The sequence below is a fragment of the Uranotaenia lowii genome, chromosome 2 (genome assembly GCF_029784155.1).
Source record: "Uranotaenia lowii strain MFRU-FL chromosome 2, ASM2978415v1, whole genome shotgun sequence".
NCBI classification, from domain to species: domain Eukaryota; kingdom Metazoa; phylum Arthropoda; class Insecta; order Diptera; family Culicidae; genus Uranotaenia; species Uranotaenia lowii.
This window is the reverse complement of record NC_073692.1, coordinates 213,851,820-213,877,566: the sequence shown is the minus strand read 5'-3', so window position 1 is coordinate 213,877,566 and position 25,747 is coordinate 213,851,820. Positions and strand designations below refer to the sequence as shown.

Genomic DNA, 25,747 nt, shown 5'->3' with positions numbered 1-25,747 from the left:
GCTAATCACTCAAAAAGACAGTTTTGTTCAGAAAACAATGAAAATAATTTTTAGAAAATTAAAATTAGAACGTCATCACCGGCAAATGATGTCACCATGTTCCATTCTCACGATGCACAAGAATCTTGTTGGGGCACGCCACCAGAAGAGCGTTTTTATCATTCTCTTCCAAATCCAGCTACATCCATACATAAACATTCATTGAAATGTTCATGTTCCCGTGGTAATGGTTGTGAGACTTTGTTTTAATCTCCGCGTAGAAATTGTGGTTCACTAATCACTTTTATTACAGATCCATATTCGGATACATTTATATGACAATTCTAGCAACTAAAAATATAAAAAATAAAAAAAAACGAATACAAAACACTTCCTTTCCCTAAACAAATTTGATTCCCGTATCGATCAGCCAAATTGCTTGAGTTGCTAAATCTGTTTCTTCTGCAAAACATCTGGTAGCCGCAGTAAGGCAGCCATTTTTTCACGTGTTTGAATCATTCCAGCCAGACACGAAATTGTACACAACTACTCGCGAAGAAGAGAAAACCCAACGTTTAGCACGAGCAAATAAAGCGATCCGTTCTCAATGAGAGCCCGATGAGGACTGATCCACCGATCACCACAAAATTCTACAAATAGCTCTCCGTTTTCGCTCATCTGTCCTAGGCCATGGCGCCCATGATAAGCTCCTCGTTCTCCTCGTATGCCAGAGTAAAGCAGGACTTGCCTGGATTGTGTCTTGTGTTCTCCAGTATTAGGCCAACGGACTTCGCTCAGTCCCAGAATTTCAAGCTTGAGGCTTCAAGCTTCTCTAGCGAGTTGAACCAGCTTGCCTTGTTGGTCAAGGGTCAAAACGTTCCAAGTTCCAATTCGTGTCCGTGTTTTCATGCTAAAAGTCTTCGCCAAAGTTCCAGATCGGTCATTTCTTTCGGATTCCGAAACAAGTTTATGAGTCGGGAGCAATAGGTTGTTAGCCTAAAGTCCCTATCCCGCGATGAGGCTGTCATCTTGGACTTAGCTGGCGGGAGCCGCATTTCATAAGTTCAGCCGCTTGCTGCAAGACAGACGCTGTTTGAGCCGCCCCTGACCTGGGGAACCGACGCGTGTGGCCACCTTCTCAGTCTGCATGCGAAAAAAAAGCATCCACCGGGGTTGGGTACCCGATCTCCGTTTGCGAGTCTCCGGAACATCTGGCGGTCACTCTAGATATCTCTACGAAAGAAAATCCGAGTCTTCAACTCAAACGTCAAATCCGTATTGTTGTACAGATGTGAAACTTGGTGAACATTTGCGGTGACGACGCGAAAACTGCTAATACTTGTGAATCATTCGCGCAATTAGCGCCTGGCAACGAAAGGCGCTAGAAATCGAGATTCGGGAACGTAAGTGGAGATGGATTGGGCATACGCAGCGAAAAGATGTAAACAAGATTTGCAGAGGATGCGCTTGAATGGAATCCAGAGGAACATAGAAGAAGAGGCAGACCCAGAAGCTCGGGGAGGCGATATCCGAACTGTCGACGGGAATCTTGACTGGAACCGAGTGAAGACGCTGACTCGGGATCGTCAACAGTGGAAGTTTTTTTACCACGGCTTTATGCACCGGGGAATCGGCGCGGGAACATTGAGTCATGTAAGTTAAAATTATTATTGATAACTTATCAAACATTAGTCTTAAAAATACATATTTAGGAGTTTATTCATGCTAAGCAGACCATAAGCTAGGTCTTGGAGAAAAAAATAAAATTTCATTTGCTTTGGTTTGTTGAATTTTCAAATACCAAGTCCCCTTTGACTAACTTAGCTTGATTAAGTCAAATAATGGGTGATTGATCAAAGATTTTTCCCCTTCAAATTCAAGTTCAACATGACCTATCGAAAACCAGACTGCCTGAAAAGGCAAGCTAACTCATCCGATTAGAAGTGTCCAGTAGGTCTGCCACAGCGTCACACGATAAAGATTAGTGCTTTGTGAGGGTGGATATTTTATTGCCTCGCAAATGCATTGTGCAGAGTAGGAACAAAACAACACGGTTGATTGATCATTTAATCTCGTATGATGAAGCTTCTTTAAAGTGATCATAAAACGGGTAACGGCATACAGGTCAGGAGATCTCTCGAGAGCAGTAGATGTTTAGATAACACTTTTTCGGATAGACAAGACAAGATCACGTGTAGCTAAGTGAGAACGAATTAGATTAGTTGGAACTCATTTAGCGATTGTCTACTGGAGCATGAGTAGGTATAAACATACATAGATGTTAACGACGGGAGATGTTACATGATCAGCGACTTAGCTTCATACCGAGACAGTTGTCCGGTTTTCTTACCGATCATCAACACTGGTTGGATAATTTTTTCCCATAGGAAGTTAGGTAAAGAATTAAGTCTCTCTTGAAAACATAACAGGTATACAGAAATAAGTAGGAGAATGAGATACTGGAATTAAAAAAATGGCTTCAAAAGGCTTCATACGACAAAACTCTCCGCTATCAAAAAACGAAAAGGGGGCGGTTAGTTTATCATTGCTTTTCGACCATTTGTTGTTTCGGTATATTGATTGCTCACCATTCGGAAACAAATCATCAACAAGTTAAGATGAGCTTAAAACATTTGCTAACGGGTCCGCTGCTTTTATGTGTTGTTATATTTTTCCTAGTAACAATCGTCGGAATTGCAGGTGAAGAAACTTTAATTTGTTTATAAAAACGTTTTCTCAGAATTTATTTTATTCCAAAATAGATGCAATCGATTGCGATAAGGAACCGAAACATGTGGAACGACAGTTGAAGAAAAGTTTGCTTTGCAAAGGGTACGATATGAAGGTGCGTCCAGTCAAGGATTCGAAATTTGCCGTTAATGTTTCGATCGTTGCGGTTTTAAATAACTTTGAATTTGTAAGTGACATCTCATTTTTGGTAGAGAACTTAGTAAACTTATTTCTATACTATCATTCCAGTCCGATTGGAAAAATACGCTTGACGCTAACATGGCACTTGTAACGGTAAGTCAGTTGATAATAATTTACAATTATTGAAAAGTATGATATAAACTGTTAAAGAAGGGTGGAAACTCGAGTAGAAGTCTCATAACATCTTAAGCAAAAATGAAGAGCCTTCGCACAGTTTGAAAAATAATTAAATTTTAAGTTAGATGATACACATAACCACAGATATATCTGTCTTTAGTATCTTTATAAAAAAAAAATGCAAATTCACAAGGCAACAAAATTCACATTTTTCTGAGGTGCAAGGAATCTCAGAACTAATTTTGACTAATTTGCAGGCACTGAATCGAAATATGCAATTAGTTTTCTTCTGTCAGCTCTCGTTTTCGACATAATTCATAAAAATAGATGATTATATGAAATGAATGTCTCCTTTCCGTTTATTTTCCAAAACCTACATGAAACGGTAATTTTGACGAAATTTTATAGAACACTAGCTGACCCGGTGTGCTTTGCTCCACCTTCCAAAATTAAATTAAATTTGTTAAAATAATTAAAATTCAGTTTTATTGCCTAGACAGTGTTCCAAACCTAATTTCAACATAATTTATAAGCGAATGCTTTAAAAAAGAAAGAGCAGCACCTGAAGTTTCCAACTACAGTTCAAAGATGTTTTTATATTTTTTTTTTAAATTGATCTCTAGATTTTTTTTTTTTCAAGATCTGAAAATTTAACTCTGTTTTTATAAGCTTCAAAAAGTTCATAATGATGTGAAAATTAATGTTTTAATGATATAAACTTCCAGTCCTTTCCCTCTTGCAATGCAAGAAGTGCTACTATTAAATCATTTTTTGTATCTAAATGACGCAACATTTCGCTTTATTTGTCTCATAAGTTTTCAAATTATGCCAAATATGATATGAATAAAGATCTTCTTTCCAACTCTACCCAGAAATAAAGAAGGGTCTCAAATTTTTCATATGCAAACAACCTCTCTTCCTTTTGCTCGATAAATTCTTCACTCATGTCAACAAACTTGTATGGAAGCCCTGATAAGTTTTCAAGCTATTCAACGCAATTCATATAGAACTCCTTTTGTTCCTCCTATCTTAACACTGCAATGCAGACAGGTTTGTAACACTCATAAAAACATATCTCGTAACCAAATACCTTCCCATGTTAAAATCATGTTCATAATGTTTTCGCCATATACTAAATTAATAGACATGACACATTACAACTTGAAGTAATGCCAAACAGCATCTGGCGACTTTTTTGCTGCAAATTACTATACTTTTATTTGTTTAAGCAAAAAGTGTAAATAAAATTCATATGGATAAGCTGTAACCTAATGAATCAAGGAAAAGAATGGATTTTGTAATTCAACTGAATCACAGCAATTTTCTCTCTTTTGTCATGAGGGTCCTTTTAAAGATTTCGACTAACTGACCTTATCTTTTCATCAAGAATCGATTGAAAAGTAGATTTTAAAAAAATGAATGGATCGAAAAAAAATCTGTTCATGCTTCGATGGTGGTATGAATATTTTCTAGAAATGCATGCAAAAATCACAAAGAACCTTAAAATGTAGATTTTTGCGCCGAGAAGGCTAAATCAAAGTTTCTGTTGCTTCTATTTTTTTAATTTCAATGTTTATTTCAGTTCAGAAACCAGGGCAAGTGCAAACGGATGTTACCATAGTTGAACTTTTATAAATCTAAGAAAAAATTAAAATCCTTAAAACAAATCAATTTTCATTTGTTGCACGTCTAAATCAGTTCTCAACAAACTCTTGTGGAACGTAAAATATGCAAACTTGTAGTCAAAAAGATATTTCTGAGCTAACATTGGTCCCGTATATTGAGGCAAGTGAAAACACAATGCTTTTTTTGAACTTATTCATAGATGCGAAACATAGTGTAAGGCTTTGAAATGAATTCAATACTTGCTCCTATTTGTTTTATCAAATTTTATTGATAAATCTGAAGTTTTTTTGCAGTATAAATTTATGTATGATTAGCCCAACAGTTTATAGATCGAGAAATGATTAGTAATTTTTTTGTAAACGTTGAACGTTGTTTACTTTCTTAACTAAAAACTATTCCGGAAAATGCATATCCTCACCTTTTTTTTTATGAAAAAGTGGTTTATTTTATTGAGATAACTTCCACTTATGCTTGCAAAAAATCAAAAAGTTCTCTGCATTCGGACTTTGAAAACATCAATCCTTTATTTTAAAGGACAGGCCTTTGTTCAGCTCAGTGTCTGTTAATTTTCATTTTTTTTTTTTTTTTTTTTGTACGTTTATTAATTTTCATCGGATTTTGTTGTTGTTCTGAAAATTCGTAAGGCGTTTCATACATATTCAGTTAAGAACATGCTCGAAAAATGCTTACGATCTATTTCCGTTGAAAACATCTTATTTATTTTTCTGTTTTCGTTATGCATCAAAACTAACCTTCTAGGCATACTGATTTTAAAATTGTATGTAAATCTTCCACTTGTTTTTTTTTTTCAAACGTCCGCAAACAGTCATACCATTATTTCATACTTTTTAGACAGCAATTGCTGCTTCAAATAACACGAAATCAGAATAGTTTTAATTTTTTAAATCGTTTACCTATATTGTTTTGATTCGATTGGCAAAATATCAATCTGGGTCACATCTAGGCGTCATTCATTAATATGTGCTGTACAAATGAGCTAGGAATCAAGAAGAAAAAAACACATCTAGGCTTCATATCGCCACCACGTGCATTGAAAGTATGCTTGGTTGAGGAATAGGCGCCCAAATGTTCCCACTAATCTGTATGCTATGTCATGGTTACTATCCTCTCACGACGATTGCTCGCGACGCCTCGACCATGGAGACGAAAAACAAACCCCCCAAAGTAAAAAAAATCTCGAAAAAATGGATGCCATGACCTTAATTTCATTCAAATTACTACAAATTTTAATTATTACGGACAATTGATGCGATTTTCTGTAATTTTTAATCAATATAAACCGATTCGCATGCCTGCAGAATATTCTAAAAATAATTTCATTTGAATCGTTTGGGCCATTTCGGAGGAGTAGTACTACAAACACCGTTACAAGAGAATTTTATATAATAGATTTTATCTAAATTGAATCTTTAATGTTTTTAAACCCGTGACTCAAGATTGTTCATATCAATTATTGAATGACTTTCTTGAATGATGTCAGAAATTGTTAAAATCTTATCCTTTTTCAATATCTAAAAATTGTAGAATTTAATTTTTGAAGGCTTTGTATCTCTTGTACAAGAATATCTAGGCAACATCTGATTGCTTCATTGAATGAACAATAAAAAAGTTATTCAAAATCAGCTTTTAGTTTTCATGTAAGTTAATTAGATAAGTCATCTAAAATCGATTTCCCTAAATTGACTAATTTTAAAATTTCCACATACTCTAAATCACCGAAACTAGAGGTGTTAGACAAAATCTAACAAATGTCTTCAGGACGCCCAAATCTTACAAAATCAGTAATAAAAATTTAGGCACCATAAATGCTGTTACCGTACTAACGGATAGCTTTTTTTTATTTCATTTCAGAGCTGGAAAGATGAGTACTTGTTATGGGATCCTAAAGATTTTGAAAATATTTCAAGCATCATTTTAAGCACATCTGAGTTCTGGACACCAAGTATCGAGCTTTTCACTTCGTAAGTACACCCCAAATTCAGCCTGAAAACAACATACATATAGCAGGGCCCTTTTCAGTTAGCAGCATTATAACATAATTGATATCAGGGCCGTTGGAAGAACGGCCTCATGAGGATGGTTTCGGTGACCTATGTTTTTAGTAACAAATAAGAAAACTTACTTCCATCGATGGTTAAAATCTTTGAATTTCGTCTAAACTTAGCTAATTTGGTTTGAACATAGAATATTTTTTTATAAGAAAGCCTTCAACTTCTTAAAAGAAAACTTATTCTATGCTCAAATCAAATCAAATCAACGAAAAGGGTTTTTTAATAATTTTAACTGGCTTATGAGCTGAACCTGAATTTCTAACATTAATTCTGTATCTTAATTCTGAACCTGAATTCAAAATATGAATTTTGGAACGGTTTTCGAGTTTCAATACGATTTTGAAACCGACAAAAAATAAGATTTTTGAATATTTGAAAATTGATGAAAAAAAACAATAAAAAAATTGGAACAGACCCTTTGATTTTGATGCGTTTTGGCTAAAACCCGGAGTGTTCGAGTATGTTGCGTATGCCCATGAACATAAATCTGTAGCAGTTTTAAGTTAAGATGTCTCACAGTTTTAAACAAAATAATGGGGCTTATTCTGCGTCGCGAGTGACGTGTCTCATGAAATTTCACTTCTTCGTCCTGACTCCAGAAAATCATTCAGAAAAGATATTTGTGTATCGATGAGCTCTGAAGACGCAGTTGACACTCAGACTTCATAGTGAGAGGACGCATTCGACCATCACTGAGCCTATTGTGAAGACTTTGCCGTAGTAGCGGCCATATGCTTTTTTCCGCATAGTTTCGCGGCTGGGATAAAAATGGAAGATATTGTAAAAAACACGTTAGTTTTTCAATTCCCGGAGAAATCAGCAGCTCCATCGCTGGCTGAGATGGCGCGTTTTGTCAAAGCCCTGAATGCAGACACAGCATCGATGGAAAGTACATATCGCATCACGGACGAAAGGTGCGTGTGCATCAAGTTTTCTTCAGAGAACGCCATGAAGGACGCATTGCTCCAAAACGCGGAAGTACAGCAGTTCCGCTATTCAAACGGATCTACTGTAGAGATCAGAATGTCGGTTGCCGAAGGATGCCTACGATATGTTAGGGTGTTCGACCTTCCCCCGGAGGTATCCGATTTGGAGATTTCGCTTATCCTAGGCAAGTATGGTGTGGTTAAAAGGTCGGTTCGAGAGAAGTTCCCTGCTGAGTTCGAGTTAAATATGTACACTGGTGTGCGTGGAGTCTATATGACAATCAAAAAAGACATTCCAGCCACCTTGTACTTTCAAAATCGCAGGGGACGGATCTATTACGAGGGACTAAGACACAAGTGCTTCTTGTGTAAGAAGGAGGGCCACTTGAAGGCTGATTGTCCACGAAGGTCGGTAACATATAGTAGCAAACCTGATACTAGCTTAGGGAACATCCATAAATGACGTAGCTTTTTTTACGAGTTTTTACACCCCCCCTCCCCCCTCGTAGCATTTCGTCACAAAGTCATAGACCCCCCCTAGATAATAACGTAGCTTTAATAACCCCCCCCCCCCCCCATTTGTAAAAATCGTTTTTTAATTTTTACTTTTATTATCAGCATTTTGCAAGAATAATACAAAAAATTACAAAAAAGGGAAAGAAGTTATAAATGGAAGTTTAAAAAAGCATATCAATCAGTCAAAAAAAATTCAAGCTACCTTTCAACAAACAGGATAGCTAGTAAGTATTCAATCAGTTGCGTCGGTCCAAATTATTCCGAGATTCCGAGATTCGGGATTCCAATAAAATCTTTGGGCAGCTTTCCTCCATCGTCTGTTCGGCTGGAATAATTGCATCTGCGATGTCAGCTGCCTCCACCCACTCTCTATCGTTCTCCGGAGTGATGACCAGCACTTCGTGTCCTCTTTTGCCTACAATTCGCTTTGGTCGAATCTTTCTATCCGAGACTGGGGCTTTGTGAATTTTGCTATGCTCCTTTTGGAAAACATTTGAAGCAAAATATAAATTGCGTTTCTTGCATGTACGCTCCTTGATACGCTTGAAAACAGTACATATTCAGACTAGATTGAATTAGGCATAATTTTGCTCAATTTTGATTTTTTTTATATTTAATTAAAGCTACGTAGCTTTACTTGAACCCCTACCCCCCCTCTCGTCACACATCGTCACACAAAGTCAAACTCCCCCCCTCCCCCTCAAATGCTACGTCATTTATGGATGTTCCCTTACCATCTGCTGATAACTCGTACGCTGATGCTCTTAAGAGCTTACCTGCTGTAGCTGCTGCTGGAGAAACTGGAGAGCTAAACTTGGTATCTCTTACCCCGAGAAACCGAAAGCGAACCATTTTGAGTGGAAAATCACCGGAGAAGGAAAATGAGCTACTTGCGATTGCGAGTGCCCCGGAGAAAGAGGAGGAAAATGCTGAGAGTATGGAAGTAGCTGTGAAGCAGAAATCGCCCCTGGTCGAAGAGGTGAACGATGCGGATAAGGTTACGAAGAGGAAGCACACCTCTGATGGTAAATCGACGACTGACAGCGATGAGGAGACTTTTAACGGTTTCACATCGGTGGAATCCAACAGGAAGTCGCGAAGTCGGAAAGCAGCGAAGAGTAGTGAACGGCCAACAACAAATGTGCTGAAAGTCATAGCCGACAACTCCAGCACTATGGAGAAGAGAGGGTCCCGGACACGCAGTAAGTAATTTCAAAACGCTTCCCTGCTGCTTTTTTCATGTAATGCTCAATGTTATATGATGACCTCCTGAATTGTTTCCACTTTGTATAATGCAAAGTTGATAACAGCTCATTCCCCTTATTTTGCATCTTATCATGAATTATGTGAGAAAAATTTGTTCACTCAACATTAATTCCATAACAATTGGTGCGAAGAAGAATCTGCTTAAAGATTTTATCAGTCAGTTTGATTTGGACATCATTCTTCTTCAGGAAGTAGCATTTTGTAATTTTTCATTCGTTCCAACACACCAAGCTATTGTGAATAGAAGTGACTCGAACCTTGGTACAGCGATTCTGATCAGAAAAACCTTAAATTTTGAACATCTAATGTTAGATCCTTCGGGTCGCATAACATCAATCGTACACGAAGGCATGAATATCATAAATGTTTATGGTCATTCTGGCTCTCAGCACAAAGCTGACAGAGAGGAGTTGTTCAGCGAAAAAATTGTTCCTTTTATAGGGAGAACAACTCTCCCACACATTGTCATCGGGGGAGACTTTAATTGCGTTCTTGATAAAAGAGATGTTATGAATGAAAATGGGCCGTTGTGTAACGGTTTAAAAGTTTTAGTGGACTCTCTTAAGCTAGTAGATCTTGGTGCTTCCAATAGGCGTTTTACCTTTCACAGAAATAGGTTCTACACGAATAGTGATTTTGCGAAAAGAGTTAGAAAATATGAAGTAGCATGTGTCCCATTCTCAGATCACATCATCACATCACCAGAATCATGAACTATACCATACAACAATCAGCGGTTGTACCGATTATGGGCCGAGGATATTGGAAAATAAATCATGCCATGCTTAAAATCGAACAAAATTCAGCTGATTTTGCCAAAGTTTATAGCGATTTGAAAATGAGAAGAAAATATTAAAATAGTTTCGCAGAATGGTGGGCTTATGATTTTAAGGCGAAGGTGCGTCGGTTTTATAAACAAAAATCGTTTGAGTTCAATCAGCAAAATACACGAAATAAAAACAAATGGTACCAAAAATTGAATGATCTTATGGAAAAACAAACCAATGGAGAAATCGTAGACGATGAAATTAATTCAATGAAATCAAAAATTTTAGAAGCTGAACAACGTCGATTAGCTTCTTATCAAAACCGGTTCCAGCCTTCAACAATGATGGAATCGGAAAAGATGAGCATCTATCAAGCGTCTGCAATAGTCAAAAGAGGGTTGGACTCATCATTATTGAATTTTTCTAAAGCGAATCAAACTACAAAAGAACATGTTTACAAACACTATCAGGAGTTATTTAAAGAAAACAATCATTCAATCTGTAGACAGTATCCAGGTCAGACTTGTAAACCATCGACATTTTCTCTGACAGTCGCACAGCCTGCTTTTATCAGTATCATTGTTCGTGCCATCAAACGAATGCGACCGAAAACTTGCCGAACAGTCGACTACCATCAAACGAAACGACATTCATTCTTCTTTGTGTGATTGTCGAACGAAATTTCGTGTCTTGGTACACGAGAGGGATAATTTGATGGTCAAACGACCATCATTCCCGACAGTTTACGACATCGCCTATCTCTTTCACGCAGCAGAACTTACAGACTAAATAAGCAAATGCAATCTTTTCTATTCACTCCCTCCTGTTGAAAAAAAAATTCGTCACTCTGCAGCGCTGGGTGATGTTTGGATGTGTTGGTCGAACAATGTGGAATGATTATCTCGATTATCTACGCAAGAGGGATGACAGTCAAACGACTAACCACAAAAAAGATCAAAATTTCGTTTGACATTTTTTTGCTCTCCGATCAAACGATTGCGCTCTCCACGATTGTCACGAACGATGTGTGGTGGTTGTCTCCGGAAAAATTCAAACGATGGTGACCAATTACAAGCCTGATCCAGGTCTTCGTTTGTATAACGGAATATTGAACGGTGAAATGCCGATTCAAGATAACTTTGCGAATGGCATAATAACTCTAGTTCCGAAAACTGGAAACAAGTCAGACATCAATAATTATCGTCCTATAAGTCTTTTGAATACGGATTATAAAATTCTGGCTAAAATAATGTCTTTTCGTCTTGCTAAGTGTATGAATGCGATTCTTGGTGAAGGTCAGCAGGAGTTCCAAAAAAATCTTGTATTTCAAATCTTGATCAAATAAGAAATCTGATAAGGAAAGCTCAGCAATCTAAAAGAGTTAAAATCGCTTTACTAGCTGTAGATTTGGAAAAAGCTTTTGACTTCGTTAATCACAAGCGTTTATGGGAAGTTATGCAAAAGTTTAGATTTTCACAAAGATTTATTCAGTTAATTAAGAACTTGTATAGTAAAGCTTGCTGGTGGATGCTTTGGTCGCATGCAGACTGAGAAGGTGGCCGCACGCGTCTGTTCCCCAGGTCAGGGGCGGCGTGCAACAACAACCGAGCGTCTGTTCTCCAGGTCAGGGGCGGCTCAAACAGCGTCTGTCTTGCAGCAAGCGGCTGAATTTATGAAATGCGGCTCCCGCCAGCTAAGTCCAAGATGGCAGCCCCATCGCGGGATAGGGACTTTAGGCTAACAACCTACTGCTCCCGATTTGAAATTGTTACGGAACCCGAAAGAAATGACCGACCTGGAACTTTGGCGACGACTTTTAGCATGAAAACACGGACACGAATTGGAACTTGGAATGTTTTAACCCTTGCCCAACAAGGCAAACTGGAACAACTTGCTAGAGAGGCTAGCCGCCTCAAGCTTGAAATTCTGGGACTAAGCGAAGTCCGTTGGCCTAATACTGGAGAACACAAGACACAATCCGGGCAAGTCCTGCTTTACTCTGGCATACGAGGAGAACATGCTACTCGGGAACGAGGAGTTGGTTTCCTGTTAAGCCCGCAGGCCTACGCGGCCCTCATTAGATGGGAACCGATAAACGAAAGAATAATCGTAGCCAGATTTAGAACACGGGTTAGAAACCTTACAATGGTCCAGTGTTATGCGCCAACTGACGTTGCCGACTTGCAGGAGAAAGAGCAGTTTTACAGTCAACTGAACAGCGTGGTTGAGAGAATTCCGAAGGGTGACATTCAAATCCATTTGGGCGACTTCAACGCAAAGATTGGCTCCGACAATCAGGACCTTGAGCGCATCATGGGGCGCCATGGCCTAGGACAGATGAGCGAAAACGGAGAGCTGTTTGTAGAATTTTGTGGCAACAACAACATGGTGATCGGTGGATCGCTCTTCCCCCATCGACCAGCACATAAGGTCACTTGGGTATCCCGAGATGGCCGAACAGAAAATCAAATTGACCACATCTGCATCAGCCGAAAATGGAGAAGGAGCCTTCTTGATGTCCGCAACAAGCGAAGCGCAGACATTGCATCTGACCATCACCTCGTCCTTGGCGAGATACGACTGAGAGTTGCACGTGTCCAACGGCGCGAGGAGAAAGTCGGGTGTCGATACGACGTCCGCCGGTTGGAGAATCCAGAGGTGAAAAGGGCATACGTTGAACAGCTAGAATCCCGAGCCTCGGAGCTGCCGACAGACGGAACAGTCGAAGAACAGTGGTGTGAAATCAAGAATGCCTTTATCACGACGAGCCATGGTACTCTCGGTAAAGTTTGTGGAAGAAGGAGTGAATGGATGTCGGATGAAACTTGGAGGATGGTCGACGATCGGAGAAAGGCGAAAGTCGGAATTGAGCAGGCATGTACCGGGTCAGCCAAAGCAGCCGTCCGCTTACGATATGCGGAGCTGGAAAAGGCAGTTAAACGAGCTTGTAGACGACACAAGAGAGCCTGGACAAACTCCCTAGCCGAAGAGGGAGAAAGAGCCGCCGCCAATGGAGATATCCGATTACTTTATGACATTTCTCGCCGCCTCAGTGGTGCAAGGACTAATGCAAGAATGCCGCTAAAAGACCGAGCAGGTCAGTTATTGACCGATCGAACAGATCAGCTCAAACGATGGACTGAGCACTTCGAACAACTCTTCCGAGTCACGAATAGCGATGGCCAACAGAATCTGCAGCTCGAAGCGCCAACAGTAAGTCGCATAAATGGCGTCAACTCGGAAGCGCCTTCGCTGGCTGAAATAGAAGCGGCAATCAAAAACATGAAATCCAACAAAGCACCTGGGATCGATTGCATCCCTGCTGAAATGCTGAAAGCCGACCCTGCCCTATCAGCACAAATGTTGCACCGTCTTTTCGCTGACATCTGGGATACTGCAACATTCCCGGCCGACTGGATGCAGGGTATCCTCGTAAAGGTCCCGAAGAAAGGAGACCTGACAGAGTGCGGTAACTGGCGAGGCATAACGTTGATCTGTACAACCCTCAAAGTACTCTGCAAAGTGATTCTGAACAGGATCCAGGAGAAAATAGACGCTACACTCCGACGGCAACAAGCTGGATTCCGATCTCGACGATCATGTGTGGACCTCATCACAACGCTACGAATCATACTGGAACAAATCAACGAATTCCAGGACTCTCTTCTGCTGGTGTTCGTTGATTTCGAAAAAGCATTCGACCGACTTAACCATGAAAACATCTGGGCGGCTCTAAGGCGACGAGGGGTCCCAGAGAAACTATTCCATCTCATCGAAGCACAGTATGAGGCATTTTCGTGCAAGGTCTTGCACGACGGTGTCTTGTCCGAACCAATCCCGGTAACTGCTGGAGTGAGACAAGGATGTATTCTATCACCGCTACTTTTTCTAATCGTAATGGATGAGATTCTGATTGGATCGATTGACTGTGCACCGAACCGAGGATTGCCGTGGAATCCTTCAACAATGGAGCAACTGAACGACCTTGACCTGGCTGACGATATTGTTTTGCTCGCCCAAACACAACCAGATATGCAGAGCAAACTCGACGACCTCACCGAAAGTTCCAAGGCAGCAGGTCTCAAAGTCAATGTCGGAAAGACCAAGTCGATGGAGATCAACACAGGAAATCCCTCCAGTTTCATGGTAGCTGGGCAACAAGTTGAGAAAGTGGAGTGCTTCCAGTATCTTGGTAGCCAGATTACGCCTGATGGTGGTACCAGAAAAGACATCGAAACACGGATCAGAAAGGCCCGATTTGCGTTTGCGAGTCTCCGAAACATCTGGCGGTCACGCCAGATCTCTCTACGAACAAAAATCCGAATCTTCAACTCAAACGTCAAATCCGTATTGCTGTACGGGTGCGAAACTTGGTGCACATATGCGGTAACGACGCGAAAACTGCAAGTATTTGTAAACCGCTGCTTGCGGAATATCATCCGCGCTTGGTGGCCTGGCAACTGGATCTCGAATGAGGAACTACATCGCCGGTGTCATCAAAAGGCGCTAGAAATCGAGATTCGGGAACGTAAGTGGAGATGGATTGGGCACACGCTGCGGAAAGATGAAAACGAGATTTGCAGAGAGGCGCTAGATTGGAATCCAGAAGGTCATCGAAGAAGAGGCAGACCCAGAAATTCGTGGCGGCGAAGCCTAGCCGCTGAAATCCGAACTGTCGACGAGAATCTTGACTGGGACCAAGTGAAGACGCTGGCTCCGGATCGTCAACAGTGGAGGTCTTTTACCACGGCCCTATGCACCGGAGGATCGGCGCGGGATCATTAATTAAAAATTAATTATAGTAAAGCTTCCTCTCAAGTGATGGTCAATGGTTCATTGACATCTTCTTTCTCAATACAAAAATCTGTCCGACAAGGATGTCCCCTATCCATGCAGATTTTTTCGTTGTACTTGGAACCTCTGATTCGACAATTATATAACTGTTTATTGGGACTTAATGTTGATAACAAATTTATCAAGGTATCTGCGTACGCAGATGATCTAACTCTTCTGATAAGAAACGATGAAGAATTTGATTCAATAATGTCGTGCTTTGATGACTTCACAAGAGCAGCCGGAATTAAAATTAATGTGAAAAAGTCCGGATTTCTAAGATTTAATAATTGCACATTAGGGCCGCAAAAGGTAAAAGAAAAAGATGAGCTGAAGATACTTGGACTGATGGTCAATAGAACTTGGAAAGAAATGACGGATAACAATTATAAAATCCTGATTAATCGTTTTAAAGTTACCTGTAAACTACACACTGCACGTCACTTGTCTTTACTAGGCAGAGTAATAATGCTCAATATTTACATGCTCTTCAAATTATGGTACACCGCTCAAATAATACCTCCATCAAATGCGCACATCGCGGAAATTAAAAAATCTGAGGGATATTTTCTATGGCGCTCACACTTTTTCAAAATTAAAAGAAATCAGCTGTATTTAGAGTATGAGAAAGGAGGACTTAGATTATTAGATCCAGAAACTAAATGCAAATCACTATTCGTTAAAAATCTTTTGGTTCAATGTGAAGAAAAAAATGAACACTTCTTAACTAAAATCGATAATGCTAAAGGACTTACACTAAATGCCAAAAATTGGATAATGGAAGCTAAACGATTAAGTGGACAAGATATTGAACTATCCAATAGAAACATATATTCCTTGTTTTTAAAAGAGCTTGACATAGTTCCGGATATCATCGTGGCGTATCCTACGCTAGAGTGGGACTATATTTGGGAAAACATAAACAAAAACTTTCTTCCGTTACATACAAGATCAATGCTCTATTTAACTTTCAATGATGTCATTGCAAATAACGCCAAAATTTACAACTATACGAATCTTTTAAACACCAATCTTTGTAAAATATGTAATCAACCAGATATCAATTTCCATAGAATTAAGTATTGTATTAAATCCGGTATCTTTTGGAATTGGATAGAAAAAATATTGAAGCAAAGGCATAAGATTAAACTTAAAACGCCAGAAGAACTTTTGTATACCAGGATATCTGATGAAAATTCTATTAGAAAGGCCACCGTATGGCTGGTATCTGAAGCCATTGTGTACAATATTGTTCATTATGAAAATCCTAGTCTATATGTATTTAAAAAAAGCATAAGAGAACAAAGATGGAATAATTTGATGTTATGGAAAAAACACTTTGGAAATAATCTCAATATTTGCTAGAACTAACAAATGATAAAAACGTGTGTAGTAATTACGGATAGCAATAATTAGATTTGAAATGTTTGTATTTAGTTTTAAGTAAATACTGAATAAAGGTTTTTTTTATAAAAAAAAAAATAAAAATAAAAAATAAAAAAAAAAGACCAATAACAGTTTATTCGAACGAAATTTTTTAGGCTAAAGAGGCTGTTTAAGCCAGCAAAACGATATGGAGTCACGTCACTCGCGTCTCAGAATATGCCCCAATTCATAGCCGAGCAAAATGTGCTTAATATTTTTGAGCAATATTTCGGTTTCACTGGTAATATTTTCGTATAATTTAATTGGAACTGGTACGTCAAAGCTTACATACCTTGGAAATAGTTTCAATGCATAGTGGCTCCAGAGAGTAAAGTCACCCTTCACAAGTTTAGATTAGGTGAATTCAAACGTTTGTGTTTTTTATATTAAAAAATAAGATTTGTTGAAAAAAAACCGTTGTTTCAGCTACGCCAAACCGGATGCCGCTGGCTCCTGCACCAGTCCAAGCTGCGAGGTCAAATCGGATGGATCGGTGGTGTGTGTTCCGTTGTGCGATTTCACCGCCCTCTGCCGGTCGGACTACACCCGATGGCCACTGGATACCCAGAAGTGTGAGCTGTACTACGGTTCCTGGATGGAATCGGCAGCCGAAATCGACTACCATTCCAAAGCCAGCTGGATCGCTTCGGTCCAAACCAACAGGCACATCGAGTGGCGCGTAGTTTCCGCAAAAGCCAACAAGACCAGTGTGGCCGGGGTGAATGAAACCTTTCCGGTGCTGATATTCGATTACATTATCGAACGTCATTCGGGTATCCAAGTTTCGGGTCTGATGGTGCCGATTTTGAGTGAGTTCGGTCCTTGGTTTGTTAGAGATGATCGATTTTTCATTTAATTTATTTCTCTCGTTTCAGTTATCATTTCATTCAATCTTATGCTGACATGGTTGAACACTGAGTCCATTGAAAGGAAAATTTTCCTTGCCCTGTCGATTTTCTGTCATTTTCGATATCTCTACATGTTGATATGGATAGTTCCTCATAATGGCAGCAGCATTCCAGGAATTTGTATAATTTGGTTTTGTAGAAAACTAGACCCTTCATTAATTTACGATTTTTTTATAGTGCTATTCTATCGCAACTCGATGATCATCACCTGTACCATACTGATCCACACCTTGATCGCCAGGTACTTGAAGCAGATGGTTTTTCCCCCGCCAGGAATAGTAAAAATTCTAACCGGAACTGTTGCGCAGAACAAATTTGGAGAGCTAGTCTTTTCGAGAGGTTACCTGAACGTAGAATACAAAGTGAGTTTATAATCAAAGACAACTGTCAACATAAAATATCTATATATATTTTTATCTCACTTTCTGATCATTTAGCAAACAAAAATCGAACCGGAAAATGCGGAACAACAAACTGAAGATCGAAAGATTTGGATATCATTGAGTAAGATTGTTGATCGGGTGCTGTTTTTCGTTTATCTCTGCATTTACTCTTTGGGCTTTCTACTCTACGTTCCATTGACGTATAAAACCATAGAAAAGTACGAGCTAAATGTTATGGGTTAATTAACAGATTTGTGTAGGTATTTGAAAAGTGAATAAAATCCCAACGCAACTTGACTTTTTTTTTAGTTTTGAGCTTCGACAAGTCCTGTTTAGATTGTTACCCCGACATATAAAAATGTCTTTAAAGGTCCTGAAGCAAGAGTGGTTATGTGTAGCCAGCAAAAATGAAACATTTTGTTCTAATTTATTTCCCAGCAAAAGAACCGCTTTGAAGCACCGCTAAATGAAGTCCGATTGAGCTGAAATTTTGCACAGGTCAGTTTTTGTGCCCATCGACAAAATGTATATGGTCGGTTTTCGAAATTCGTCATGACCCATTTGGTTGCCACTCTAATGTACGTGAAGCTCTGAAACCTGGTGAATGGATTCACTGGATCCATTATTGGAAAGATGGGGTAGCTACCTCACTAGATGGATTTCTTTTAGTTCTATCATGTAATCAAAAAACGTCACTCCAATTGGTTCACAATTTCTCTGGTTATTTTTTTTATTTCTGTAAGATCTTTACAATATAGGTTGCTTTCTGTGTTCATACTATTTTGCGATTCCATTTTGAATGAATTTTCAATAAATAATTAATATGTATGTATATATAAATTAGCAAATCATACTTAAAATCGGTCTCGAATTTTTAGGGTTTTTTTATAAGTGTTTTAATTCCGTCCACATCTTCTCCGTTGATACCATTCAAATCTCTCTCTTTCTTTCAGTCCCATTTTCACGGCGCGTCAAGAAATTTAATTTCGTGCAATTAGCAAGCAAAGTTTGCTGATTTTTTAAGGGCTAGGCTTGTGCGAAATCACACTATTTTTAGCTTAACAAAACTCATACAAAGAAAAACATGATTAGTTTTAGCTGCAAAACGAATTTAATTAAACGGTTCAGAATTGGAAAATTCTGTTACCAATGCTGATTCTTAAACGTTTTCACTTTTTCAATCTCTAGTTTCATTGCTGCCAGCTGACTATTGAGTTGCATGGGGAAGAGGGAACATTGGAAATGTGTATTCTATTAAATTAAACAAATGTTTACTACAGTTTCTCTTCATTAACATTGAATTATTTCTGGCTAAAGGATGTTTTCTTGTAGTTTAAGTGTTATCCTTTATCATTCTATGTGTGTTCTATGTAGTAACTTCTAGTGTTTTATCTTTTTATGTAAAGGGACAATGGGTTCAATGACAATTTGCAAAAAGAAGAATCTGCAGCATGTTTTTTGTATGCCAAAATTGGATAAACTTTATAAGATTAGCTAGCGTTTTAGCTCTATCTACAGAAAAATTCAGAACAAAATTCTAGCATCAACAGTAGGTTAGAGATTGAGTAGGTTAGTTTCAAAAACTTTCTCATGCCAAGAGAATAATTTGCTAGTTTGACAAGATTCTACTCTAGGATATTGCTGCTGATTCGAGTGCACAAAAAAGACTCTAGCACTTCTAATTGGTTATTTTAGGGGTATTCATCAATCATCTCTGGTAGGAAGGACAAACTTATTCACTACAGTATGGGTAGATTATGGCTACTAAAATTGCTATAAACTGTATTGGTATATATTTAATTGTTGTTTCTATTATGCTGGACAGCTCATTTACGTTTTCGTTTATTTCGCAGCAGATGGGACTGTTTTGATTATTTTTATCTGTAACGTTTTCTCAATTCCTTGGAAAGAAAACTTTGCTTTTACACATCCTTCGAATATTCCTTTTCAACGTTTTCAGGATGGATATTTAAACATTTATTGGTTATTTCTCGTGAAAATCTGCAAAAATCGTTAAGATCGTTGAAAGTCGAAAAACAAAATTACCAACATCAATTCGAGAACATTGGAGATGGTTCAAGAAAAAACTGTAAAAAGCTTAACCAAAACGTGAACAAATTGAACACAGCACTCTAACAATAATCAACATGTTACAGTTATTTTTGTTCGTTCAAACAATGACCAACTTTCGATAATTCTACATGTTTACACGGACAAGTTTTACTTTTACTTTCATCGCGTAAAAAGGGACGGTGATTAATCATACATTTTACGGCATATCCATATTTCCACTGTGTTGAATTTACATGCATAAATTTGTTTCTTATAATTTGTTTTCGGTTGAGAATTGGCGCCATCAACCCAGATGGACAGTTTTGATCGTTTGTTTGCTATTTTGTTTCAAAAGGAGTTTGGGTTGAAAGGACGCTTGTAGGTATGCTTTGTAACATTTATCAAATTCGCTGGTTTCAAATGGTTTATTTGTTTGTAGGTTGGCAATCATATTCGATCTTCAGGGATAGCTTTTGTGTTGTTAATAAGTGGCTCGGCTTAATTTTTCGTTTTTTTTCTGATATTCGTTTATTGTTTTCTACTCAAAACATTCACATGAACTGTTTCTGTGTGGTTGTTGCCCATTTTTAGATTATGATAAGGAAAAAATTGTTTTCATATTGATTTTGCTTTTTTATATGATTACTTTTGTTCTGGACGCTTTTGATTAATTTCACTTAATAAACATTGATCGATAGTAAAAATACGTTTTTGCTTTTGGTTCATATATCTTAAAAGTAAGGACAGAATTGTGATGTTTGCAACATTTTTTTTCGAATACATTTCATTTTGAAAATATCAACATTGATTTGTTACTATTGACAATTGAAAACTAAATAAATCAAAACTCAATCGAAGTGGAAGAAGGGTAAAATTTATCGATTTAGATAGACAAGCTCCTCTAATAAGCTTCTGGCAATAACTAATATTTCAAAAGCGCGTATTTTATTTCCAAGGAGGATTTGAAAGAGCATAGATTACTGCTTTTGTCGTGGTATTGATTGCTTCGTGTTCTTCAAAACACATCAAATGCAAGTCCAGCATACCGATAATAAACTCTATATGCTTGGATTTTCAATAATATGGATAAATTTTCAAAGCTTCAACGTTCTTGTGTGAAATATTAAGCCCCAATCAGACTACGTGATACCATAGTTGTTGGAGAGATACATTAAAGAATTTGAAAACTTATTCCTATTATTTTAGTCCTGCATCTACGATGATTAGTGCCACTATATTAGCTACTTCTATATCAACTACTTGAGCCAAGAAAACCTAATCCATTGCTCATGATGCTTTACGTAAGTGTGTAGATTATGCCACCATTTTGTGTTAGCTGTTGCACAAAAGCAGATGTCAATGTAGACTTCAATTCAAAAAAGTCTGCCTTTCAGCGCTACGGAATACAAAACTTGGCGTAATTACAAATCCAGATTTGTAAAATAGTGTTTCCAAAAAGAGTTCTCTAGATAAGCTTGCAATCGTAAGCTAGCTTTTGTTCAATTTTTCTGCTTTTTCTAAATTCTAAGATAGATGTGGTCCAACGTCAACATAGGATCTTTTTTTTTTGTATTAAGTGAGCAAATGCTACAAAAATGTTAACACCATCGATAATTTCACCAAATAATATTTTATTCAATTTAAAATAAACGCAAATGCTACATTTGTAAAGGAAATCATAAAGTATATTTGATAACAATTTATAAAAAAAACTTTCCTATTGAAAAAAAAAAATAAATCTGTTCCAATTGCATCAATAACAGTATTGTTTGACAATAATTTGTTTAGTTTGGTCTATCGAAATATGATTCTACAATAGTTGATTCTGTTCCAAGAATGCTCAAGAAACGGTTAAATAAAAACATGTACAGTTTTTGCTGCCCTTTCGCGTACAATTTCTTCGTCAGAAATTCTCTCAAACATTGACACTCAACATTCCAACTTTCGTCTTCTCCTCATCGTCGCCACATTCAAGTTGTAGTCCTTATGTATATTTATATAGTCTTATCAAAATAAATTAACGATATACTTTCATACTCACATTCAACTTACGGTCTATGTTATCTTTTTCCCGAACACTGGACCAAATTGGGCTAAGTTAAGGACCCAGTTTCGGGTTTAGCGGCGATCTGACAGGTTTGGAAATTCCAAATCAGCGTTCGGTCCTTGCTTAGAGGAATCTTTTATCCCTTGTCCTAAAAATATACGCTGCTGGTTCACACAATCATATGTCTACGTGCTTCCGTGTTAGTGTATGGTACAAAGTAGATTACGGTGAGCATTCCGCCTGACGCTGCCGCAAAAGTGCGAACAGCTCTATGTGCGCGGTTGGATGGAAGAAATTGTACCCATTTTCACGAAACACTTTGGTAATACACCGATATTAACAGGTATAGATCAAACAAAACACAATAATCGGAGCAAAAACGGGTGAAATCAGAGCGGTTCCACAGATGAACGTGAACGTGTGTCTGATGATGATGTTGAAGCGGTGCAACCAGACTACCAGATCAGCGATTTACATTTTCAGCAGGGTGTAGATGAAGGCCAGGAGCTTACGCTGCACGCTGACCTTATGTTAGAAGAAGGCCTGGTTCGAGTTGTTGCTGCTGCTGTTGTTCGGATTTTGGTTGCTGCTGCGGGCCGGGACTCCCCGGGAGAAGGCCGACTTTCCACCGCCGCGGGCTGGCATGGCCGGTCGTCGGGCGTGGCGCATTTCACTAAAATAGAAATATTGTCGTTAATATAACAGTTAGAATGTAAATTATCGAATTAAATAAACAAAGATCATGAGCCAAACAGGCAGAGGTCACCACAGGTGGGATAACGAAGGTCAAACCATGGTAGCAGAAATCAAACAGTCAAATTTTCGGTACAACTTTCGAAAAAGAAAAAGATTTGGAAAAAAACTAGCTTAAAAATCCCTTGAGAAAATAAGGAAAAGGTTAGGTCAGAGTATGACCAATAATAATTTTACAAGAACGTGTTTCGGACTAGCGTTGTACCGTGGTACCCTGAATTGATGTTCTCAAAGGGAAGCTGTGATAAAGTGGGTAAAATTCAACTCACCGATCCATCTCCAGCTCCTCCAGTTTCTGGGTAAGGCTCAGCTTCTGTTGCACGGCCAATCGGAGCAGCTGGTTCAGAGTCTTTTTCTCTTCTTCGGCCGCCGACAGCTGATGGTTCAGTTCATCGACCGTCGTTACGTACTCCTCGCAACGAGCAGCGAACATCGCTCGTAGACCTAAGAGGCGGGAAAAGCCGAATAACAACTTGAAGATTTCAACTGAAAATCAATTATCTTACTCGAGAAAGTAGCAGCATCTTCCTTGAGGACCCGCAGCTCGTTCCGCAGCTTGGACATGGTGTCGCTCACCACCAGCTTTTCGTTTTCGTACTTGGACTTCAGGTTGGTCAGTGCAACCTCGGCCGTGTTCTTGTTGGACTTCAGCACCGTACGCAGAGTAGCGATCTGTTCCCGCTTGGTGGACAGCAGGCTCTTGAGCTTGATGATCTGTTCGTGCAGGTCGGCAATCTCCTCCTTGGCTTCCTTATCGCCACCGACTGCCACCGTCGTGCCCTCCGAAACTTTGTCTTTGTTCAGGTCGATCGTATGCTCGACCGCTGTCTTGAGGTACTTGATCTGATCGCTGATGGTGTCCACGTATTTCTTGATCTCGACCGCATCACTCAGGGCCTGCAGATCTTCGAATACGTGCGGTCGGGAGGTGAGGATGTCAGATTTAAGTTGCGACTGGATGGCCGACAGAGAGTCGTTGTCGAAACTGCAAATAGATTTGGGTTATAATGATCATTCTATTGATGAGTTCAAGTATATACCTCAAGTCATCGTTCTTATGATCCAGTAGCACTCGGTTAGGCGTTTCTCCGTTGACGGTACATACCAGATGGTACAACTGAGCGAGATCGTCGCTGAGGGCAACCAGATTGCTACGAGTGAGGTTCAAACTCTGTCCAGCGCTTGAAGACAGGTTGGTTAGAACTTGAACGTCACTGTGAAGGTCCAAGGATTTTTGTTCTGACGACAACAGCTAGAAGTTTAAAATTTCATTAGAACACTTGTAATAAAATTTTTGCATTTTAACTTGCCTTATTCTTGAGGTTGGTAATTTCATTACGCAACACAGCCATAGCGTCTGAGCAGTTGAGACCCTTCTGCAGTTCGACCAGATCTGCCTTCAGCGTATCGATTTCCTTGGCACTGAGCGTGAACCAGTTCGAGTACTGCAGAATTGCTTCGTTCAACTTGTCCGTCATAATTTTGTCTTTGTTGTTCGAAACATCTAAAAATTCAAAAATTGATTAATTTTTAAATTTGTTTCAAAAACACAGTTCAACCAAAGTTCCTACTAGCAAATTTGTCCTCAGCCTGGATCTGTTTCTTCAAATTCTGGAGGGCATCGACGTGAGCTGCCAGGAGCATCAACCGAGCCATGAAGTTCTGCAGCTCGTTCTGGCTCTTGTCCAGATTTTGCTGAGCATCCCGGAGGTTGGCGGTAAGGCAATTTTTCTCGCTTTCGATTGTTTCCAGCTGCTTCTCGAGTTTCTTCAGCTCGTTCAGATGGATTTCCGAGAACAGATCCACCTTGGTGCCGTCCGGCGATTTGAGATCGGCCGTTTCCGCTTCCAGCGTTTCCAGGCGCTTGAGGGTGGAGTCCCTGAAAAATGATACAGAGTTTCATCAAAAACGTTCAACATTTTGTTAAAAATTCCGGAACTTACTTGAGCGTAGGCATTTCATCTTCGCAATCACTACTGTTGAGCGTGCTTTCCTCCATTCCCCGTATACTGATTGCCAGATTGCTAATGTTGTACATCGATTCTCGATTGATATGTGTATCAAGCTCTTTCTTCAGGGCATACTTTGTTTCGCGCTCGATCTACGAATTGAAAGCTTCATGAATCTATTGTTTATTGACTACATTTGCCTAAATACTCTCTGTTTCCATTGGTTCTCATGCAAACACTATTAGACGTTATTAATCAACTTAAAACATACGTAGCAGCATCAGATGGTTGTAGTTAACACGCAGGCGCTTTATAATTAAAAAAAAATTTGGTATAGTTTGCATCTTTCGAAGCTCAAATCTTCACACTTCATCTAGAAAATTCAATCACATCTGTTTTAGAAAATTTGTCTGGAAAAAGTGAAAATTTAATTCACAAAATTTGACAACATATTGTCGGTTATGAAGAGATATTCATTACTTATGGTTGAAAATTAAAAAAAATATATATATTCATTCTCTTTTGTGCCTTGGTACGTATCGCACCTATTTTGTTGAGATCTGATCTGAGCAAATTCTAATCTTCTTTTATCGTGTTCTACTTTCACGGATAATGTCCACCGACGGAGAACCGCTCCCTGGAAAAGAACGTCGGATCAGGAAATATCCGGATTCGTATGTTGGTCCGTTCATTGTGATTGCGGAATCAACCAAAGGATCCAATTTAGCAACCGGCAAAATTGCTAAAGTGATCATGAAGAAATACAAAGAAGATTACGTTCGTGCTACACCAATGTCGAAAACGAAACTAAAAATATTGATGCGAACAAAAGAAGCTGCGAACTCGCTTGTGGAAAAAGTGAGCGATGACCTTCGTTTTGTTATCCCTCAACGATTAGTGGAATGTTTGGGAGTTGCCTACATAGATATCGATGTTGATGATGATGAATTGGCCATGGCTCGTGCTTTCGAGAAAAATAAATTAATTCAACAGGGGAACCCTGAGATGATTGAATTCCGCAGAATTATAAAGAAACAACATGATGGCAAAGATGTGGTTTGTATACGGTTATTTTCACATTTAGTGGATCAACGCTGCCCTCTCATGTTGAACTAAACAAAGTGTTATATTCCGTGAAACAGTACATTTATCCTGTGCGCCAATGCGCAAATTGCTGGCGTTTGGGCCACAGCAAAA

General features: G+C 38.9%; 2 protein-coding genes across 2 annotated transcripts in view; one reads left to right on the top strand and one right to left on the bottom strand.

The window, feature by feature from the left end:
* The first annotated feature begins 1,825 nt into the window (after nucleotides 1–1,825).
* LOC129747396 (neuronal acetylcholine receptor subunit alpha-4-like) lies at nucleotides 1,826–18,016 on the top strand. Its single transcript, XM_055741597.1, has 8 exons — nucleotides 1,826–2,679; nucleotides 2,742–2,896; nucleotides 2,959–3,003; nucleotides 6,526–6,635; nucleotides 16,885–17,267; nucleotides 17,334–17,486; nucleotides 17,544–17,728; nucleotides 17,804–18,016. The coding sequence occupies exons 1-8, from the start codon at nucleotides 2,598–2,600 to the stop codon at nucleotides 17,990–17,992; spliced, it is 1,302 nt and encodes a 433-aa protein (XP_055597572.1). The 5' UTR covers nucleotides 1,826–2,597; the 3' UTR covers nucleotides 17,993–18,016.
* A 2,213-nt stretch (nucleotides 18,017–20,229) lies between these two features.
* Nucleotides 20,230–25,747, bottom strand: part of LOC129743761 (protein bicaudal D) — a 90,171-nt gene continuing 84,653 nt past the window's right edge. The window contains exons 5-11 of the mRNA XM_055735906.1: nucleotides 24,545–24,702; nucleotides 24,173–24,480; nucleotides 23,912–24,105; nucleotides 23,642–23,853; nucleotides 23,108–23,586; nucleotides 22,871–23,045; nucleotides 20,230–22,521 (exon numbers count right to left, since the gene is read on the bottom strand). Of these exons, the coding sequence (XP_055591881.1) occupies nucleotides 22,380–22,521; nucleotides 22,871–23,045; nucleotides 23,108–23,586; nucleotides 23,642–23,853; nucleotides 23,912–24,105; nucleotides 24,173–24,480; nucleotides 24,545–24,702 (1,668 nt within the window). The 3' untranslated portion in view covers nucleotides 20,230–22,379. The remainder of the gene's footprint in view (nucleotides 22,522–22,870; nucleotides 23,046–23,107; nucleotides 23,587–23,641; nucleotides 23,854–23,911; nucleotides 24,106–24,172; nucleotides 24,481–24,544; nucleotides 24,703–25,747) is intronic.